Source organism: Bos indicus, chromosome 23 (genome assembly GCF_029378745.1).
Source record: "Bos indicus isolate NIAB-ARS_2022 breed Sahiwal x Tharparkar chromosome 23, NIAB-ARS_B.indTharparkar_mat_pri_1.0, whole genome shotgun sequence".
Classification (NCBI taxonomy): Eukaryota; Metazoa; Chordata; class Mammalia; order Artiodactyla; family Bovidae; genus Bos; species Bos indicus.
Genome location: NC_091782.1, coordinates 32602579 through 32623878, shown reverse-complemented (window position 1 = coordinate 32623878; position 21300 = coordinate 32602579). Strand labels below are relative to the sequence as shown.

The following is a 21300-nucleotide window of genomic DNA, read 5'->3' as shown; positions in this document are numbered from 1 at the left end:
GTTTTGTGTTTGTGTTTTTGTTTGTTTGGTTTTTTTTTTTCAGTTATTTAGTATTGACTTAGATTTATAAATTTCTTGAATGAATTTTGGAACTAATGGTTTTTCATTAAGATTTTTAAAAATTTCAGTAGCATACTTATTTCCTCACCTGCTATTATTTGATGAGGAGATACTGATATTATCTGATGAGGAAACATTGATAATTTTTCTCTCAGTTGGATTTACCATGGGTTTGTTGTTTTTATGGGCTTGTTTACAATGATTTCATTCTTAGATTTATTTATTAACATGACTTTTTTCTATTTTCTAATTCATTTACTTCTCCTTTTATCTTGATTTCTTCTCTAACCTTTTCCTTCGGGGTTTCTTCCTCATTCTTTTTCTGATTTCTTGAGTTGAATTCTTAGTTCATTTTGTTTCTGTTTAAACAGTGAAAGCAAGTGAGTGTATATATCTACCAAGTACTGATTTTTTTTTAGTTGTCAACTATTGTTTTCTCTGGGTTTTTATTTTGCTTTGTTTTGTTTGTTAGTCTTTCTGGGAGATAAACTAGAGGGGGAAGAGGGAAGGCTCTCCTTGTCATACACAAACTGTCTGCTTATGTCTTGGTAAAGAGGTCAGAGAGGCTTTATCCCAATAGAGGAAGGACATACCTAAGCCAACAGCAGAGACAGGATTTTAACAGGATATCGGTGACAATGGATGGAAGCCTCATTTTGGTGTTCAACCACTCAACCACAGCCAGTGCTCCAAAGGACTGGTGAGTTGATTCTCTGAAGCTGACGAGTGACTGAAGCCAGGGGTATCTGAAGAATACTCAGACCTACTCAGGAAGTTCATGGCCTGAGGTGAGGTTTGTGTTTGAAAACCTGGTAAAAGAATTTGATAGAACAAACATTAAATAAGGAAGGAGAGACATGCTAATAGTCTGTCATGCACTGAAGGGGAAACAAAAATACTTAAGCATTTTCTAGGTTTTCTACTTGCTCAATTGGCTATGCGAGACATATTATGCAGAGCAAGGGTTATCCTTTGTCTAAATTTTATAAAGCTTACCTGATAATTCATTTTACACCCTTTCTAAATGTTCCACCTAGGTTTACTTGATTACTTATATTTACCCTTCAGAAGCACAGGGAAGTTGGATCTGATTTTCATCTTAAAGGAGTTACGTTCTTTTACAGAATAACTTATCAGACAAAGAGTTTCAGAGAAAAGAGATACTGCAAACAGGAAAATTATTTGTAAGTTGTGAAAAATAAGGTTTTAAAAAATTATCTTTTTCTGTTTACACTAGTATTAGGCTTTTATAAAAAAATTAAATATAGTGTATTAAAAAAAAGTGCTGGTTCTCTGTAAGTTTATCCCAAGTGATAATCATTGAGAACACATTTAAGATGATTATTTTACAAAAATGATCAGATCATATACTGTTTGTTTACTCATATGCCTTTAGCATCTTGTAGTTTTTACTTTTAAAAATGATTGAGCATGTAGAAATTAAAATTCCCAAATGTTAGATGTTTGGGTTTTCCAATATAAAAAATGTTTGTGTACATGTTCAAACATTTGTAAAACTATTTTATATGGATAATTCAAAGCTAAGTTGCTGGATCAAGAGGTATGGACATACTAATTTTAACAGCTCTTGCCTTCCAAAAATATACAACTGACAGTGCCTCTATTTCCACATACTTCTCAATATTGAATATTATCAATCTTTGTCTTTCATAATCTTCAGGATTTTAGAAATCTCATTGTTTTAATGTAAATTCTTTATCAATTTTGAATACATTTTAACAGTCATTGTTGTCGATCAAAAACTGTTCTAAAAATGCTGACTTATGTCCTTTGCCAATTTTTCTATTGGCTTGTTTTCTTTTCTTTCTCAGGGATCTTTGCTTATTAGGAAAATCAGCCCTGTGTCTTTTGAGATGTGTGGCATATTATATTTATATATATATGTGTGTGTGTGTACACACACACACTGAGCTTATATTTTAGGGGTTTTTTTTCCCCCATTCAAAAATTCTAAATTTTTACATCACCAGTTCTATTTATCTTTCTCTTCGTGACTTTTCAGTTATGTCTTTAGGGTCTTTATGCCACACTTCCCCACTCCAAGGTAGCAGTAGTTTCACACTTACAAGTTCATCTTTAAGACAGCAGGCAGAGAAATCTTTTTAATGCCTAAGTCTGATCATGCTACTCCTCTGCTCAGAAATTCTGAATGGCTTCTCCTTTTGGAGTACAAAGTAATATCCTTAGACTCACCGACAATCACATTTCTCTCTCTTTACTCCCAACACCCTTTTGTTCCTTTAGCTCCAGACACAGAAATCTCCTTCCTGTTCTTAGATTATTTCAAACACAGTTCACTCTCAGCCTTTGCATTTTCTAACCCTCTCCCAGAAACACCTTTGCCTCTGATGGCTCATTTACTCATCTTCCTGAGTCTTTGCTCAGAAGTCAGTGTACTGGTGAGGTCCTTGGTGACCACCCTATTAGAATTGCATTACTACTTCATTCTCATCCCAAACTCCATATTTTCTTTATTTTCTCCTGAGTACTAACATCTACCAGCTAACAATATATTTTTCTTGTTTATTGCCTGCCTCACTCCCCATCCTTTCTGCCGCCCCCCCCCCACCCCCCCAATTATAACTTCCATGAAGTCAAAGGCATTGTTCTGCTTTAAACTAAAGTTCCAGCTTGCAGAACATTGCCTGGTGTGGTAGGTGAATAAGCAATATTTGTGAAAGAAAGAGAAGAAGGAAAAAAAACACCTAAGCTTTCTTACCCATCATATTAGTAAAGATCAAAATATTTTGTAACATTATGTTGACAAGTATAGGTTAACATCACAAGTGGGTTCCAAGATTAGTAATTTGGCAGTAACAAAAATACAAATGCTCCAACTCTGTGCTCTAGTAAATCCTTAGCTCTAGAAATATATACTATGGATATACCCTTATACACAAGAAGTTATGTGCAGAGTAATTTATTGAAAAAGAAAACAACCTACATAACCACCAACAGGGTCATTATTAATAAATTATGGCATAGTTGAACCCTATGTGATTATTTTTCTTTAAAAGAAAAAAGAGCAAAATGAAAGAAGTCTTTTATGTACAAAATCCAGAATCAATTAGAAGGAAAAAAAGTTGCAGAACTGCTACCGTGTGTGTGTGTGTGTGTGTGTGTGTGTGTGTGTGTGTGTGTGTGTAATTTACAATGTATTAATTTTAGGTGTATAGCAGTGATTCAGTTATTTACATATATATATATATATATACACACACACATATTATTTTTCAGATTCGTTTCCACTATAGGTCATAATTCTTTATAAATATTGACCCCTGTGAATGCATTACATATTCATATTGTTTAATAATTGAGTCAAAAAATTTGAGAGGGAATTTTTTTTTTTTTTTTAAAGCAAAGAAAACTTCAGCCAGCGCTGAAGTCCCATAAATCAAATGTTCACAAGTGGGGTCCTCCGCGAGCTAGAACTGACTAGCTCCACCGAGGCGAGGCTTCCTAGAGCGGCCCGGAAGTGCCTGGCTGAAAGCAGCGGAGCGTCGATTGGTCAGTCAGTCCTTGTTCGTGCCGCCCCAAAGAACGCTAGCTGTTCTCCAAGCGTGAGGTGAGTCTCTCCCGGCTCCTGAGGAGGGGACAGGGCACAGTTGTAGGCAGCAACCCCCTCCCCACACCTCCCCCTTCCAGGCTGCCTCTTCAAACAGCTACGAGGGAGGACTAGGGCTTACATGCCCGGAGGACCGAGCTAAAGGGGAACACTGATTGTGAGCTGCTCTGCGAGGGTACTCTTATAACCCTCTTCCTAAATTGGAGCATGTACCCCCACAACCACTGAATCCTACGGACCGGTCCACCTCAGGTTGTGGAATGAAAAAGCCTCTTAACAAATACTCAGCGTTTACTCAATGCTTGCTGCCAGGCCAAGGGCTTTGCCTACTTATTTACACATCAACCCTATGAGAAACCTGAGAATTTTTACAGATGAGGATCTAGTAACTTGCTTTAAATTACACGACAGCCCAGATTCAAATTCATGCTCCTGCTTCAGTGTTCTTATTTACAGCCTCATATCAGACTGTTTGGGCTTCTCTGGTGGCTCAGACGGTAAAGTATTTGCCTGCAATGCAGGAGACCCAGGTTCAATCCCTTGGTAGGGAAGATCCCCTGGAGAAGGGAATGGCAACCCACTCCAGTATTCTTGCCGGGAGAATCTCATGGACAGAAGAGCCTGGTGGGCTACAGTCCATGGGGTTGAAAAGAGTCGGACATGACTGAGCAACAGATTGTTTACTCAGTTCTGGTAGCTTCCTTTTATTAGTGTTTGTGTTCACAGCAGTTATTGTCATTTCTCTATGGCAATAGGTTTTTCTCTGAGACAAGATTCTGAGAGATTCCCCTTGACTCAGTCCCAGATAGAGGATTAATCTCCTGAAAAACAGCCCAGAATGACCACATTTCTGGAACTTGAAGAACAAAAAAGACTTCTAATAGTTAAAGCAGAAGACCATTACAGGGGACAGGACTCCATCTCACAAAAGTCCAGTCCTCACAGAAGGGAACTCTTCAGGCAACACTTCAGGAAGCTCTGCTATCGGGATGCACCTGGACCCCGTGAAGCTCTTATCCAGCTCTGGGACCTTTGCCGCCAGTGGCTGAGGCCAGAATGCCACACAAAAGAGCAGATTTTAGACCTGCTGGTGCTTGAACAATTCCTGAGCATTCTCCCCAGGGACCTGCAAGCATGGGTGCAGGCACACCATCCAGAGACTGGAGAGGAGGCGGTGATTGTGCTGGAGGATCTGGAGAGAGAGCTTGATGAACCTCGAAAGCAGGTGGGAAGGCGGTAATCATTTGCCTGTGAGTTTTCAGGGTATATGCACCCAGCGGAGGCAAAAGGCATATGCAAGAATACCTGAAAATATTTTAATATGTTACCCTAGGGAAGAACAAGGCTTAGGGACTGGCACTACCCGTGTCAAATAACTAAAGTGTGACTGAGTAAAAAGAGACACTAGGCCAATTCTGTCAGTTTGGAAGGCTAGGATCAGTGAGAAGCTATAGGAAGGCAAATAGGTGTCAGAGGAAAACAAAGAATTTTCTAATATTCATGGTTACCTATACACAAAATGCTTCCCTGGTGGCTCAGATGGTAAAGAATCTGCCTGCAATGCAGGAGAGACCTGGGTTCAGTCCCTGAGTTGGGAAGATTCTCTGGAGGATGGCATGGCAACCCACTCCAGTATTCTTGCCTGGAGAATCCCCATGGACAGAGATGCCTGGTGGGCTACAGTCCACGGGGTAGCAAACAGTGGGACATGACTGAGCGACTAAGCACAACACATACATAAAATAGGCTACCTTGTAATAAAAAACTCCCCTTCGAGGAGGGGTTCAAGTAGATAACAAGGATATTGCAGAACAGCACTGTCTGTGACCCATTCACATTTAATACCTATAATTAAATATACATTTAATATATGGTAATTAAATATGAGCATATATGTAATTTAAATTTTTAGTAGCCACATTTGTGAAATATATTTACCAAAAATATGTAATCATGCAATCAATATTAAACATGAGGTATTTTACATTCTTTTTTTTCAGTTTTCAAAATGTGTATGTATTTTACATATCTCAATTTGTATTAGCTATATTTCAGGTGCTCAGTAACCACATTTGACTAGTGGCTATCATCCTGGACCACACAGTTATAGAAGCTGCTGCTGCTGCTAAGTTGCTTCAGTCGTGTCCGATCCTGTGCAACCCCATAGACAGCAGCCCACCAGGCTCCTCTCTCCCTGGGATTCTCCAGGCAAGAACACTGGAGTGGGTTGCCATTTCCTTCTCCAATGCATGAGAGTGAAAAGTGAAAGTGAAGTCACTCAGTCGTGTCCGACTCTTCGCGACCCCATGGACTGTAGCCAACCAGGCTCCTCCATCCATGAGATTTTCCAGGCAAGAGTACTGGAGTGGGTTGCCATTTCCTTCTCCTAGTTATAGAAGGAATGCCCCCATTTGGTGGAAGTTGAGTTCAATGATATTTAAGGTATCTCAAGTCCCAAGACTATGATTCTGGGCCTCTGCAGATCACTGTTAGAGACACTGAATTTTACTCTCCAGTGTCCTGAAGTGTAGATTAGCCTCTGTCTCGTTTTTAGTCATTATTGCCATTTGCAGTTAAATGATAATTTGTCCTCTTTTCTGTGGCCCTGGTTCCTGGCACATGCTTCTTCTGATCTAGCTCTGAAGTTCTTTCTGTTCTTTCACAAAATCTACTTTACACACCAAACATACTTCATTTTTCCCAGGTTCCAGGCAATTCAGAAAGACAGGACACACTTTTGGACAAGTTGGCCCCCTTGAGAAGGCCACATGAGTCATTGACTATCCAGCTTCATCCCAAGAAGACCTGTCAGGAGCAGAAATCTGGGGAGGCCCAAAGGAATGGTAACGTACAGGCGTTTGTATATATGAAGGAAGAGCTGGTTCCTTAGAGATGAGCTTCTTCATTTTCTTCTTCTCCTTTTTAAGTTTTTCTGCTTGTTCTTCACTTCATTGTGGAAGATTTTATCTCCCTTCCTCCCTTGACCTTATCATTAGACTTAGGTGCTATTTTTTAATGAGTCTTATGGGCAGGAGTTTCAGGAGGTAGAAGCTGAAAGATTCAGACCATTTTAATAAGCTTTAGTAAGCTTAACTTTATGGAATCTTCACTTATGTTCTGTAAGAAGCCATATAATAAGTTTCTCTCCTCACCTTTGGGAGATGACAGGACATGTACTTATAAAATAGTACACAATAATAATTAACATGTCAACATGCTAAATTCTATTGTGTATAACACAGGTTATTATTATGATGATTAATGGCTTGTCTGTGCAAAACTTTAAATTCTAGATGGTCTTTCCTTATGTTTTTATACAAATACTTCTGGACAGTTTCACTCTGCTTCTCATTAGTGTAAGTCCAGAAAAATACACACTTACTATACCTAAAATTGTAGAGGTTTACGTATGTGCTGCTACCAAAATATTCCATTTCAAGGGAATACTATGCAGTTAAAATATGAATTGTATTTTCTAATTCTAATCAGCTGAAAGATGCCTCATGAAATCTAGCTATCCTGTGAGGCCTGTGGATTCTTAGGGAAGTCCATTTTGTCTGCATTGAACAGTGTGAATATGACTTTTTTCTAAAGTACCACCCTGGCAACTTTTTAAATCTATATACCCCCCAACCAGGCTCCCCACCAAAAAACAGACAAGGGAAGAACAAAACAACTATCACACACACACACACACACAAACCCTGTAGAAATCACAGGAAATACATTTGAAGAAATGCCTCTCAACTTTATTAAAATAATATAATATCTGGTCCAAATCCTCATTTTACAGTTGAACAGATATACCCACAGTGGCTATGACTTTTCCAAGTTTCCATAGGAGTCACAGGGAGAGCTGGGGCTCCTGCCTACTAGTCCAGAACAATATTTTAAAACCATCATAGTAATAACCCAATAAAGCCAGTGTCTTTTAAAATAAATTTATTATTAAATAGACCTTTTTATGCAGGATCTTGTTTTAAAATTTTCATTCTATCCATATCAGCAAGATTATGAATATTATCTGTTGACTAGGATAATGAAACTCACCTCTGTAAACATAACTTGGAATTATAAGTGAGGTCATTTAATACAGAATTATCTTCATATATGAGAGAACTTGGAGAACTGAGTGTCTTGCAGTTCTTTCTAACACATTGTCAGGTATTTCAAAGGAAACTTTTTGGATATGCTATTAACCCACAACACTGACTCTCTGGTAGAAGTGATAGTCTCCCTAACTTTGTTCCTGTTTCACTTCACTCAGCATTTAACCTTGTCCTTTCCCTCTATACTGTCAACCAAGTTGTACATATGGTAATCAGATGATTTTTATGGACATATCCTCATCCCAGTGACCAGCAGGACTGGGCTCATCTGGAGTGATAAGGCAATTCATGGATGTACCAAAATAAAATTGGAAGAATAGCCCTGGCAGAAGATGCAAAAATGAAATAGTCCTAATCTTGTCTCTGAAACAGGATCACCTTATATCATATTAGACTGGGATTAGCTGGCAATTGGAAAAGATACATCAACAGAGCCCTGAAACTCCAGTTGGCCAAGTAAACTGCAGGTCCCTGAGATGAGTAAAGTTCACATTTGACAGTTTCCATACAATTTTCTTTACATTGTTTAATTGCAGATATAATGGAGAGGGTTATAATTTGAATTGCTAACCCTATATATTTTTTTGTAATTCTTTTGAAGTCTTGGTGAGGGATTTTCTCCAGACTTTTCTTGAAGTCATGGGAGAGAGATTCATCCTAAAGACTGGTAGATTCCTCTGAAGGTAGTAACTGACCACAGGTGCAAACTCTTTGTGTTCTTTTAAAAAAAAAAAAAAAAAACTCATCTTCATCAGTAAGCCACCAAAAACCAACTGTCAGTGCCTCCAGTATGTAAAAGCAGCAACTGAGCCAAGGTGTTGATGTTTGAAAACACTTTCTTAATGGTATGGTGTTATCTCTAATTTCCATGATTTGTTTAATGATCATTAACCTACTAACTTAGAAATACTTCTGCCACATATTATAATTTTCCACATGCTTTATCATACATTTCCTCATCTAATCAAACAATAGGTAAGGAGGAGGGTACAGAGATGATATGGAACCAAATGGTTATGATCTGCCAACATTTAAAGAGTTTTCAGTAGAGCCAGGACTGAAATCTTGACCTTCTGGCTCTAATCCAGTCCTTTTATTCTAGCCAGAGATAAAATGGTATTTAGATTCCAAAACAATATTATTTTAGAGCAAATAATCAAACTTAAAAAAAAAAAAATCTATTGCCTGATTAAAAATATGTATTGTAAAGAAGAAGGTAAAATTTGAGGAAGATTTGGTAGCAAGAGGATATTGTGATGACAGTGAAAAGTGGAGTTCACTCAGTCCAGAGCCAGTGTTTTCCATACCCAGCCCAGGCACTGAAATGTTCTGGTAGTTCTTGCTGTTTCTCCCGTCGTGCCGAGTGGACCACTGTAAACCATGTGATTAAATGATTATTGCACAGTTGGGATTCCTAGACCTGTTGAGATGGAGGTTTCAGCATAACCAAACAGATGACATCCAACATTAGACCACATAGGATTACCCCCTCCAAATCATTAAAACACCTACTTACTTATAAAATTTATTGACTACTTGCTGTGTGTCAAGTTCCATGCTAAGCTTGGGATTGAGGATATGGGATCAGGAAGAGGGAAAAGAGCACATCCAATTTAGGAGGTTAGGGAAGACTTCCTGGAGGAGACAGCATTTGAGATGGACCTTGAATAATAGGTAGGTCAGTGGCTCTCAAAGTGTGGTCTCTAGACCAGCAGTATCTATCATACCAAGAACTGCAAATTCCTGGGCTGCACTCCAGCCTTATCAGATCAGAAGCCCTGGTGGTAGGGAGCCCAGCGATCTGTTTTGTTAAGCCATCCAGATGATTCTGATGCACAATAAAGTTTGAGAACCACCAAGCTAGGATTTAGACAAGACGAGATGATAGCGAGGACATCAGTTTCAGAAGAAAGGATTCAACCCAGAACATATGCCAGACCATCTACTGTCACTTCCTGCTTATCTTCCTCCCTCTATTTATCCTGACCATGTTTTCTCTCCGCTTTTAGCTATTATTTATGCACACTGCTCCCTCGATAGTTCCTACTCAGTACATTCCTCTCAAATCCCTCATCCCATTACCCTCTCCAATCACTTTTACTTGGTTTTACTCCCACTTACTACCTATGTTTCAGACTCCTTAAATTTCTCCCAAAGTACCTCCCTCACCTTCTTTGTTTTCTAATCTGTTTATCCTTCTTAATTATCATTGGTATATCTGGAGTTCCCATTTACCACTCTGCGTTTGCACATGATTGCCTTGTCCACATTTTTGCTTTTTCTTTTCCTCCTAGTTTATTCCCAAATAATAATTCTGATGTCATTCTTAGTGGCCTCTTTGTAAATTTCTTCCCTATATTGCCCATATATGTTTTGATGGTGCCATTTATCTAATTTGTGCATTGTATGTGATTTTTCATTTTTATAACATATTTTTAATATTTACATGTTCTTTATTCCATGGGTTTCTTGCTTCTCAAACCTAGAATAGGACCTATTTGTATACTGTACATTTGTTACAGGTGATGAAACCAAGACTAACACTGAAGAGTTGTCCCAGAAGGAAGATAAATCCAAAGACATGGAATTCTTTGGGAAGATAAATGACAGACTTAACAAAGATATTCTTCAGTATCCTGAATCCAAAGATGCTTTTGAAAGTGAGGGCATTTTCAAGTGGCAACAGAGGAAAAGAAGATGCTATAAATGTGATGACTGTGGAAAAAGTTTCAGTCATAGCTCAGACCTTAGTAAACACAGGAGAACACACACTGGAGAAAAGCCCTATAAATGTGATGAATGTGGAAAATCTTTCATTCAACGCTCACATCTCATTGGACATCATAGAGTACACACTGGGGTGAAACCCTATAAATGTAAAGAATGTGGGAAAGATTTCAGTGGGCGCACAGGTCTCATTCAGCATCAGAGAATCCACACAGGTGAAAAACCCTACGAATGTGATGAGTGTGGGAGGCCCTTCCGTGTAAGTTCAGCCCTTATTAGACATCAAAGAATTCATACAGCAAATAAACTCTACTAATATGGTGTAAGTAACAAAAGTTCTTTAGCCACTCAGGCCAAATTAGTTATCAGAGAAATCTACCTTGGAGACCTTGAGTATCCTAAATGTAGGCAAAGCTTCAATCATCATTAAAAATTTCTCTGGCACCAAAGAATCTACCTGAGTAAAATTTCCTTTTATTTCTAAATTTGTCTTAGAGTTGTACACCCTCAAAGTCTTAACGTGAAAAGTAGTTTGGAGCATTGAGACCATGCTACCCTTTTTCAGTCTGTTGCTGATTCCAGATTGTTACCACAGTGTCTACATCTGATCTTGACCAGAGGGCAAGGATAAGAGTCAGGGAGGTACAGAAAGATTTCAGGGCAGAGACAGCCTGGAGTGATAGTGGGAATAAAAGAAAGTCCAGTGGGACCTGAGATAACTGCTGCCATAAGGCAAAGGAGGCATGGTATTAAAGGAGATCTAAGTTGTTAGTACCATGAAGGATTAGTCAGTGCCCTAGTAAGTCTGTAGAAACCCACAAAAAATTGATGAGGAGACAACCATTTGGAAAGAAGAGCTCTGAGTCCAATCACAGCCACAGTTTCTGGAAATGAAGATGTTATATGTTAGACACTGTAATCCAGAATCACTGGGTTCTAGCAGAAAGCCATCGTGGAATGATGGCACCTCTTCTAAAAGAACCCTAAACATGGAAGGCAGTTTCTCAAATTGTTGTGAAACATGTATCACTTCTCCCATCATTTTTGGAGGGAGGCAAGAACTTGTAGTTTTCATGAACTAGTAGAACAGACAGTGACAGTTAAGAGGCACCTAAAGGGAATATGGGGACAGTTCTTTCAGACACAGGTGGGGGTGGTGGTTAAACTGGTGATTCTGAATGGGGAAGCAATAGCTATGAAGGGAAGAAATGGTTGACGGTTGGGGAGGAGGAGATGTCAGAGGTATGCATAGGCATTGGTGAAGAGAGAGGAAACAAGATAGAACAGAAAGGGATGGAATGAAAAGAGAATGATAAAAAAGGAATAAAGGTATAAGGAAAGGAACAAAGATAAGAGATGGTGATGGGGAAGAGAAAAGGGTGACAATTCTAATATTGACATCAATTATATTTGAAACAGTGGGGCACATGTCACAAGTCATGCAAAGGTGAACAGATAGCTTATCCCAAGGTCATTGAGTCATACATGCACATGTTATTTATGTTATCTTTATTGAGTCCACAGTCTCATCCTGAGCATGAAATTATTTATAGTCTAACCAAAAAGTCCATCAACAGTGAAAACCTACTAGAAACTTTGAAATGCTTCAAAACAACCTGTTCTCCTCTTAGTAATATCGCAAGAGAGATTAAGGTTCTAAAAGAATAGATCTCTAAGTCTTTCTTACTCAAATCCTCTAGAGCACAGTTTCTCAACCTTGGTTTTACTGACATTTTCACCCAGACGATTCCTTGTGAATTTGTCTCTGCACTATGGGATGTTTAGCAGTTTGCCTGGCCTCTACCCCTAGAGGCCACCAGCAGCCCCAACTTGTGACAAGCAAAAACTTCTTAAGAGATGCAAATATTCCCTGAAAGGCAAAACCTTTCCCCTACCCCACCAGCCTAGTTGAAGAATCACTGCTGTGTAGGAAAATAATCTGATTTCCATGACTGTCCCACATCATATAAGATTCAATTTAGAAATATATATGACCAGCACTGCTAGACCATTTTTCTACCCCACAAAATGATTCCCAGAATACCTAAAATCTATGCAGCACACATGCTAAAGTAGTCTACTTTAGGAAGCCATACCTCACTTAGTTTTGAGCATCAGAGGAATCTGTCCTCAAATATGACCTGTATAAAGAGCTTACAATTGCATTTTTCTAGACCTTCTTCCCTCTACCATACTTCTGATACTACCCTCTCCTTTGCCCCTTTTGACCCAACAATGAACAGACATTTTATCCTTTAACTATCTGTGCTGTCCAATACATTAGCCACTACGTACATGTGGCTATTTAGCACTTGAAAGATGGCTATGCAACTGAGGAACTAAATTTTTTTTCACTTTAATTTAAATTTAAAAACTGATACTCAATTCAGATATTGGAAAACCTTTAAGTATGTTTAGAGTAATTTGTGTATAGGAATCTATTTTTTCCACTGAATTTTATGCCATCTCAATATAGATCAAGTAGTTCCAATGAAAATTTAATAACAATTGAGATGTGTAATAAGTGTAAACACTGGCTTTCAAAGACTTAGAATGAAAAAAGGTATTAACTTTCATTTATAAGTTTAGATTTTAAAATAATATTTTGGACATACTGGTTTAAATAAAATATAATAAAATTAATTTCATCTGTCTTTTAACATTTTTAATGTGGCTACTAGAAAACTTAAAATTACATAGGTGGATCACATTACATTCCTATTTATTGGAAAACATTGATCAAGATCTCATTCTCAGGGCAGGTCCAATTCACTACTGTATTCCAAACCACCTCAATTCTGTACAGCTAAGTTCTGCTGTGCCAAAGACTATACCTATTTCTTTTTATTCGTTAATCTAATAAGTATTTGCTTAGTGCATGCTGTGTTCCAACCCTCTCTTCTAGGTATTGGGGCTATAGCAAGATAAGATCCCTACTTATATAAGCCTACATTACAGTAAAGGGAGACAAGACATATCAAAGAGCATTAATGGTATGTGGAATATATAACAATGAACTGAAACAGAGTGACTGACTACTACAAGTAATCAGAAAAGGCTTTTCCGGACAGCTGACATTTTAACTGAAATATAAATGTCCAGCCTTGGGAAGTTCTGCAGAAGACCATGCCAGGAAAAGCGAATAACTAATACAGCCTGTATGGTAGGAATGAATCTGATGTGTTTACAGGAAATGAAAGAAAGTCACTGGGTCTAAAGCACTAGCTTATAAGAAATGTGGTATAAAGTTAGGCTAAAGAGGTGAGCAGGGGATATGTATTCTAAGCATGGGGCACCACTGGAAGGGAAAGACATGATCTGATTTATCTTTTTAAAAAACCCTTCTGGCCCTTTAGGGAACCAAGAGTGAGGAAAGAGAAGAAGTAAGAAAACCAGTCAAGAGCCTACTGCAGTAACCCAGATGAGAGAAGGCAGTGGCACTGACCAAAGTGGACATGAAGAGAAATAAACAGATTCAAGGTATATTTTGGAGATAAAGCCAGAACAATTTGCTAAAAGAAAATGGTATACACCCCCTAAATTCTCACACAAGAAGATGTTTAAATACTGGGTTAAACATTTGAAATTCCATTTTTGTACAGTCAAATATCAGCAATTTCAAATGATTTAACTTAGTAGAAACAAAATAAGAACAGAGAAGAATCTAGAGAGAAATGGAACAGGAAAAAGGACTCTGAAATTGTGTAGGGGCCTAATTAATTTGTGAAATGAAAATCTGTATACTTTTCTCCTTAAAACTCTCTGTGGAAGGCACCCTTTGTTAAGCTCTTTGTCTAGACAGAAATTGTCAACAAACCTGATTCAGAACACTGCTATAATAACATGTCTCAGTACAAACTTTCTTCTGGATTGCACATTTCCTAAACTGGTAAAATCAGGTTATCAGTGAAAGGCAGTAGAGCAGAGGTTAAGAGAAGACTGCCTGGGTATGAATCTTTGCTTTTCCTGTTTCTAATTATATGACCTAGGCATATCCATTTTCTGTGCCTCATATCCCCCATCTGTAAAACAGTGGTAACATGCTGTCTACCTCAAAAAGTAGGAATTACACAAGGGACCAAATGTCTTGGGTTTAGAACAGTACCTGCACATAGTAAATACTGTTAGTATTAGGCTAGGCCAATAATACTTAAGTATTCTTAACTATTGTTAAGTCTTTTTGTTCATCAAAATGCATCATGTTCAGCATTTCTTCCCCTCAAAGCTGCTTAAACTAGTTGAGTGGTATTTTATCTTCATGAATTCACTGCAGCAACTGTTGCTGTTGTGTATGTGTTTTCCCGTAATGCTAACAATTACCCTAATTCTGAACTGCTCCTTAAATACCTAACCCAATTCCAGCCCGGACGGTCCCACCCGACGGAGAACATCATCCGCGTCGCCCTCACTTGGGCACTCACCCGCTAGCCCTCGTCTCCCGGCTGTTTCCAGCCCCTGGCACTGGGCCCAGCTCACAGTGCCGTTTACCTGGCCGCAGAAGCCGGCCCCGGGAGCTCTGGAACCTTTAGCTACCGGAAGTGGCCAGGACTCGTGAGAGCGCGAGGAAAGGGGCCGGTCTTTCCCGGATCCAGAAGCACTGAGGGTGGCCAGGGAAGGAGCTTAGGACCCCGGGTGGAGGAAGCGGAGAACTGTCTGAGGGATCCAAGAACTCCGTCATTTAAGTGGGTTCTTGAGAGGGAAAGGAAGTAGGTCATCTTTCCAACATGAACTTGAAATAAGTAATGTTCTTCTATTCCGTACCTTCTCTCATTTTCGCTGTTTTACACACCTCATTTTTGGATTCCTAGAGAAGGCTTTCTGATTAAAGTAAAATCTGAGCCAGACCTTGAAGAATGGACAGAGTTTAGTTAAGTGCAGAGTAGTAAGAAATGTACTTCTACCAGAAGGGTCAGTATGAGCAAAAGTGTGATACTGAGTGAAATAGCAGATAGAATCAAGCCATCTTCTATTAAGTCAGACATTAAAGAGATTTGCAGAAATGTCAAATGATTCCACCCCTTTTACTTTTTTGGAAAATACAGATAAACTTCATAAAATATTAAAGTAACATAAAATATGTTACCTAACATGTAATGGGTACCTTACTGTTACTTTAAAGAAAAACTTTAATTCCTCAGCTTTAATTTCCAACACAGCAAAATCTTGTTTTATATGACCCATGTAAACAAACTCTTTGGAGTCCTCACTAGTTTTTAAGAATATAAAAGGAGTCATGAGACCAAAATATTTGAGAATATGCTATTCCGTACACTATATGAAGTGATGCTTCTGAAACTGAAATGTAGAGCAACTATGGAACATGCAGGAACACCTTGAGGCCCTAGGTGTGGAAAATGTTTGGAGTCTTATTAGAAACATGTCATCTGCTTATACAAACAAGGAAAGTATGAGTGACCAGAGTCTTAACATTTTTTTGTGTTCTGGTGGGTCTTTCATTGCTGTTGGACCTAGTGACTCAGGAAGTTTAAAATATGTTCTAAACCCTGGTGTGACTAATTCTAGTAGTGATTTAAAAGGGTTAAAAGTTTATTTTTCATAGTCAATAGATAATATATCTGTACCTGAAAAATTCAAGAAATGGTAGTGTTATGTTATTTTTAAATGTGGAGGTTAATAAAAAAGTAAACGGAAGGAGTTAAAGTGGTTGCCTCTGGGGAATAGATATTGATAACAAAAGGGAAGAGTGAGGCCTTGTGTTTATCACACCGTAAGCCTCAGAGTACTATTAATTTTATTTACTTTTTTAAAATGTCTTTTTATTAGCAAAATCCACAAATCAGATGTGCAACTCAATGAATTTTTATAATATGTGCAACCATGTAACTACAACGCCAACCCATAATAAACATTTTTTTATCTTCTGTCACCACAGATATTAATCTTGATATTAATTTTACTTAAATGCTCACACAAGGCTACTTTTATTCAACATGATAGGTAGGAAGTTAGACATGAGTAACTGGAGGGGAGGCCTGGCTGAAAGGGATGCAATTTGATCTCTAAACTCCATCCCAGACACATCCAGGAGAGTTCACAGATATGCTACAAAATAACCACAGAGACATTTCAACTCCTGTACATGGGTCCTAGGTACACAGTGGATACAAATGACCAGAGACTTCCCCAAGTAACCTTAGGCCATTCAGTTCAGTTCAGTCTCTCAGTCAGGTCGGACTCTTTGCGACCCCATGAATCGCAACACGCCAGACCTCCCTGTCCATCACCAACTCCCGGAATTCACTCAAACTCAACATCTATCAAGTCGGTGATGCCATCCAGCCATCTCATCCGCTGTAGTCCCCTTTTCCTCCTGCCCCCAATCCCTCCCAGCATCAGCGTCTTTTCCAATGAGTCAACTCTTCGCATGAGGTGGCCAAAGTACTGGAGTTTCAGCTTTAGCATCATTCCTTCCAAAGAACACCCAGGGCTGATCTCCTTTACAATGGACTGGTTGGATCTCCTTGCAGTCCAAGGGACTCTCAAGAGTCTTCTCCAACACAGTTCAAAAGCATCAATTCTTCGGAGCTCAGCTTTCTTCACAGTCCAATTCTCACATCCATACATGACTACTGGAAAAACCATAGCCTTGACTAGACAGACCTTTGTTGGCAAGGTAATGTCTCTGCTTTTGAATATGCTATGTAGGTTGGTCATAACTTTCCTTCCAAGGAATAAGCGTCTTTTAATTTCATGGCTGCAATCACCATCTGCAGTGATTTTGGAGCCCCAAAAAATAAAGTCTGACACTGTTTCCCCATCGATTTGCCATGAAGTGATGGGACCAGATGCCATGATCTTATTTTTCTGAATGTTGAGCTTTAAGCCAACTTTTTCACTCTCCTCTTTCACTTTCATCAAGAGGCTTTTTAGTTCCTCTTCACTTTCTGCCATAAGGGTGGTGTCATCTGCATATCTGAGGTTGTTGATATTTCTCCCGGCAATCTTGATGCCAGCTTGTGCTTCTTCCAGCCCAGTGTTTCTCATGATGTACTCTGCATATAAGTTAAATAAGCAGGGTGACAATATACAGCCTTGACGTACTCCTTTTCCTATTTGGAACCAGTCTGTTGTTCCATGTCCAGTTCTGTCACGACCAAGATAATCATGATGGTGTGATCACTCACCTAGAGCCAGACATCCTGGAATGTGAAGTCAAGTGGGCCTTAGAAAGTATCTCTATGAACAAAGCTAGTGGAGGTGATGGCATTCCAGTTGAGCTATTTCAAATCCTGAAAGATGATACTGTGAAAGTGCTGCACTCAATAAGTCAGCAAATTTGGAAAACTCAGCAGTGGCCACAGGACTGGAAAAGCTCCGTTTTCATTCCAATCCCAAAAAAGCCAATGCCAAAGAATGCTCAAACTACCGCACGATTGCACTCATCTCACACGCTAGTAAAGTAATGCTCAAAATTCTCCAAGCCAGGCCACAGCAATACATGAACCGTGAACTTCCAGATGTTCAAGCTGGTTTTAGAAAAGGCAGAGGAACCAGAGATCAAATTGCCAACATCTGCTGGATCATGGAAAAAGCAAGAGAGTTCCAGAAAAACATCTATTTCTGCTTTATTGACTATGCCAAAGCCTTTGACTGTGTGGATCACAAAAAACTGGAAAATTCTGAAAGAGATGGGAATACCAGACCACCTGACCTGCCTCTTGAGAAACCTTAGGACATTAGGAGCCAATTAAGGATTCATGAATATTCTGCATCTGATTATAACAGATAGAATTATGGGAAGACATAAACAACAGAACTTACTGTCATATAACATAATTGTCACTCAGCCTTGAGTATATGCCCAATGGAATTCCCTTTCATTTATTGGTGGTGGGTACAAGCCCTACTTTGCACTGGGTATAACCAAAAGGAGGAGCCTGGAAGTATAAAATAGGGAAGCCAAGAGGGCTCAAAAGGAAGGATGAGGAGGGTTCCTTTAGGAGTGTTGGACTAATGGAAGGTCTATCTGCCTTTGTCTGTTGTTCTACTTTTTTTGGTCCATTGCTCCAAAAAAAGAAATAAACCAACATAACAAATATTTTTGGATTTATCCATGTTGTTCATCTATCAGTGCTGTACTTAGTTGCTGAGTTGTATCTGACTCTTTGTGACCCCTTGGACTATAGCCCACCAGGCTCCTCTTTCCATGGGGATTGTCCAGACAAGAATACTGGAGTGGGTTGCTACGCCCTCCTCCAAGGGATCTTCCCAACCCAGGGATTAAACCCAGGTCTCCCTCATTGCAGGCAGATTCTTTACCATCTGAGCCACCAGGAAAGCCTTATCTATCAGTAGCTGCTTTCAGTTTCTGACTGTATGATCAGTTTAGTTTCTGTTGTATGATCATAACAGTATTTGATTTTCTGTTCTCCTTTTGATGAACTAATTTGGGCCTACTATGAATAATTATGAATTATGAATAAAGCTGCTATGGACTTATGGTTTTATGTCTTAGGTAAAAACACCCAGGGGTGAAATTACTGGGCTATAATGTAGGCATTATTTAACTTTATTAAAAATTGCTATTTTTCAAACTAGTTGTACCATTTTACATTCTCACTAGCAGTGTATAAGAGTTCAGTTGCTTCATATCCTCACTTCAGTTTAGTTGCTCAGTCGTGTCTGACTCTTTGCGACCCCATGGACTGCAGCATGCCAGCCCTCCCTGTCCATCACCAACTCCTGGAGTTTACTCAAACTCATGTCCATTGAGTCAGTGATGCCGTCCAACCATCTCATCCTCTGTTGTCCCCTTCTCCTACCTTCAATCTTTCTTCAGTGTCTTTTCCAATGAGTCAGTTCTTCACATCAGGTGGCCAAAGTATTGGAGTTTCAGCTTCAGCATCAGTCCTTCCAATGAATATTCAGGACTGATTTCCTTTAGGATGGACTGGTTGGATTTCCTTGCTGTCCTATATCCTTTTTAGCACTCAGTATTGTCAGTCATTTTCATTTTAGTCATTCTAATGGATGTTGACTCATTGGAAAAGACTCTGATGCTGGGAGGGATTGGGGGCAGGAGGAGAAGGAGCAACTGAGCTGAACTCAATCGATGTGTGGTGGTCTTAATTTTATATTCCCTTGATGAATAATGATTTTGAGTACCTTTTCATGAACTTATTGATAATTCATATATCTTCTTTGGTAAAGTGTGTGTCCATAACTTTTGCCTATTTACCATTGTTTTCTTATGATTGAGCTGTAAGAGTTCTTTATATATTCTGAATACCAGTTGTCAGAAATATGTATTGAAAAAATATTTTCCATTCTAAATGGAATATTTCCATCCTAAATATTTTCCATTCCATTTTTCATTTCTAAATGGTGCTTTTTGCTGAGCAGAAAATTTAAATTTTGATGAAGTCAAATTTAGCAATTTTATCTGTTATTATTAGTGCCTTATGAGAAATCTTTGCTTAGGTTACAACACTATTTCATTTCTACTACCTATGTGTACAACTTTTATTTTAAAAAATTGTTTTTTAATGTAAAAACGAAACAGCATAGTTCTAATCTGTTGACAGTTATTTTCAGTTTTCATCTCTGGTGGGAAGCAAAAACTATGAAATAACCAAAGTGTTTTGAAAGAGTTGAAACACTGTAACTTCTGTGTTTATTGTTATTTGTTTTATTGTGATGATTAGCTGACAAAACTCTTACAAGCAAATCAAAACTACTAAGGCTTAGTCTTGAGGACAGACAAGATATTTTTAAGTTAAGGTTGGAGACTGGATAGAAACATTGGTGGTGGTGGCTATCAGCAGGATCAGATAAGGAGGGAAAATTAAGATGAAGATTGGAGGGGCACCTGAAAACCCAGCATAAATGGATAGTTAGAAAAAAATGTTAAAGGAATAAAAACGGGGGACCAAAACAGCAACAAAAGTAAGACAATGGAGTCAGGAAGCCCTGAAGGAGAGTTCTCACCCATGTACTAGTATTACAGCCTGCATAACCAGTAAGAATAAGGAAAATAAATATTTAACAAGGTCCGTTTCCGCTTATATGGAATTCTTTGTATAAAAGTCTGTCTGTCACAACTTATTTATGACAAGAATATAACTTTTCTTCTGATACGAGAGGACATTTTTCACAAGGGAATTTCATCACCTGCTTTTAAGAAGAGCCCTCCCTGCCCCAGTGGCAATGCACTGACCACCGCTTGAAGCTAATAAGAAACGGCCATAACCTCCTTCTTCTCCAGCGAACTTTTATTCAAGACAGCCCTCCCCCAAACTAATAAAGTTGATCTTCCCTTTGTTTCTTGATCTTGCCTCTGAAACACCACGCTTTGCGTGACCCAAATAGCAATTCTCTGCTTTTCCTGCACAAACCCATTTTGCTGTTAAAATAATTGGCTGTTTGATTTTTTAGGCCAGCATCCACAACCACCGCCCCCAAATCCTATGTAGTCTAAAAAGTTAAAATTGTAAGGGTGTATAAGGAAAGAACATGGATTTGAATTTGGGTTTTTCTAAATTTGTGGTATTGGAAATAGGGTCTACAACTTAAGTTTATGTCATAGATTACGTCATAATCCTAAACTTAAATGAAGTCGCTCAGTCGTGTCTGACTCTTTGCGACCCCATGGGCTGTAGCCTGCCAGGCTCCTCCGTCCATGGAATTTTCCAGGCAAGAATACTGGAATGGGTTGCCATTTCCTTCTCCAGGGGATCTTCCCAACCCAGGGATTGAACCCAAGTCTCCTGAATTGTAGGCAGATGCTTTTACCGTCTGAACCACCAGGGAAGTCCCCTAAAGTTAATCCTAAACTTAACTCAGTACTAAAAAAGC

At 38.9% G+C, this 21300-nt stretch overlaps 1 protein-coding gene across 2 annotated transcripts; it reads left to right on the top strand.

Moving 5' to 3' along the window:
* Positions 1-711: 711 nt before the first annotated feature.
* ZSCAN16 (zinc finger and SCAN domain containing 16) lies at positions 712-20774 on the top strand. Of its 2 annotated transcripts, none has more exons than XM_070777539.1 (5): positions 712-848; positions 3443-3649; positions 4405-4874; positions 6354-6492; positions 13842-20774. In XM_070777539.1, exons 3-5 carry the CDS (start codon positions 4488-4490, stop codon positions 13853-13855), a joined length of 540 nt encoding a protein of 179 aa, XP_070633640.1. In that variant the 5' UTR covers positions 712-848; positions 3443-3649; positions 4405-4487; the 3' UTR covers positions 13856-20774. The 2 variants fall into 2 exon arrangements, with proteins under 2 accessions (XP_070633640.1, XP_070633639.1); XM_070777538.1 differs by lacking the exon at positions 13842-20774 and adding an exon at positions 10281-10937.
* Positions 20775-21300: the final 526 nt, after the last annotated feature.

Bases quoted from the DNA above. Each gene is read 5' to 3' on its own strand.
- ZSCAN16 (XM_070777538.1), top strand. From the start codon at position 4,488: ATGACCACATTTCTGGAACTTGAAGAACAAAAAAGACTTCTAATAGTT. The intron at 4,875-6,353 runs GTGGGAAGGCGG...CATTTTTCCCAG, and splicing joins TTGATGAACCTCGAAAGCAG to GTTCCAGGCAATTCAGAAAG. The intron at 6,493-10,280 runs GTAACGTACAGG...CATTTGTTACAG, and splicing joins TGGGGAGGCCCAAAGGAATG to GTGATGAAACCAAGACTAAC.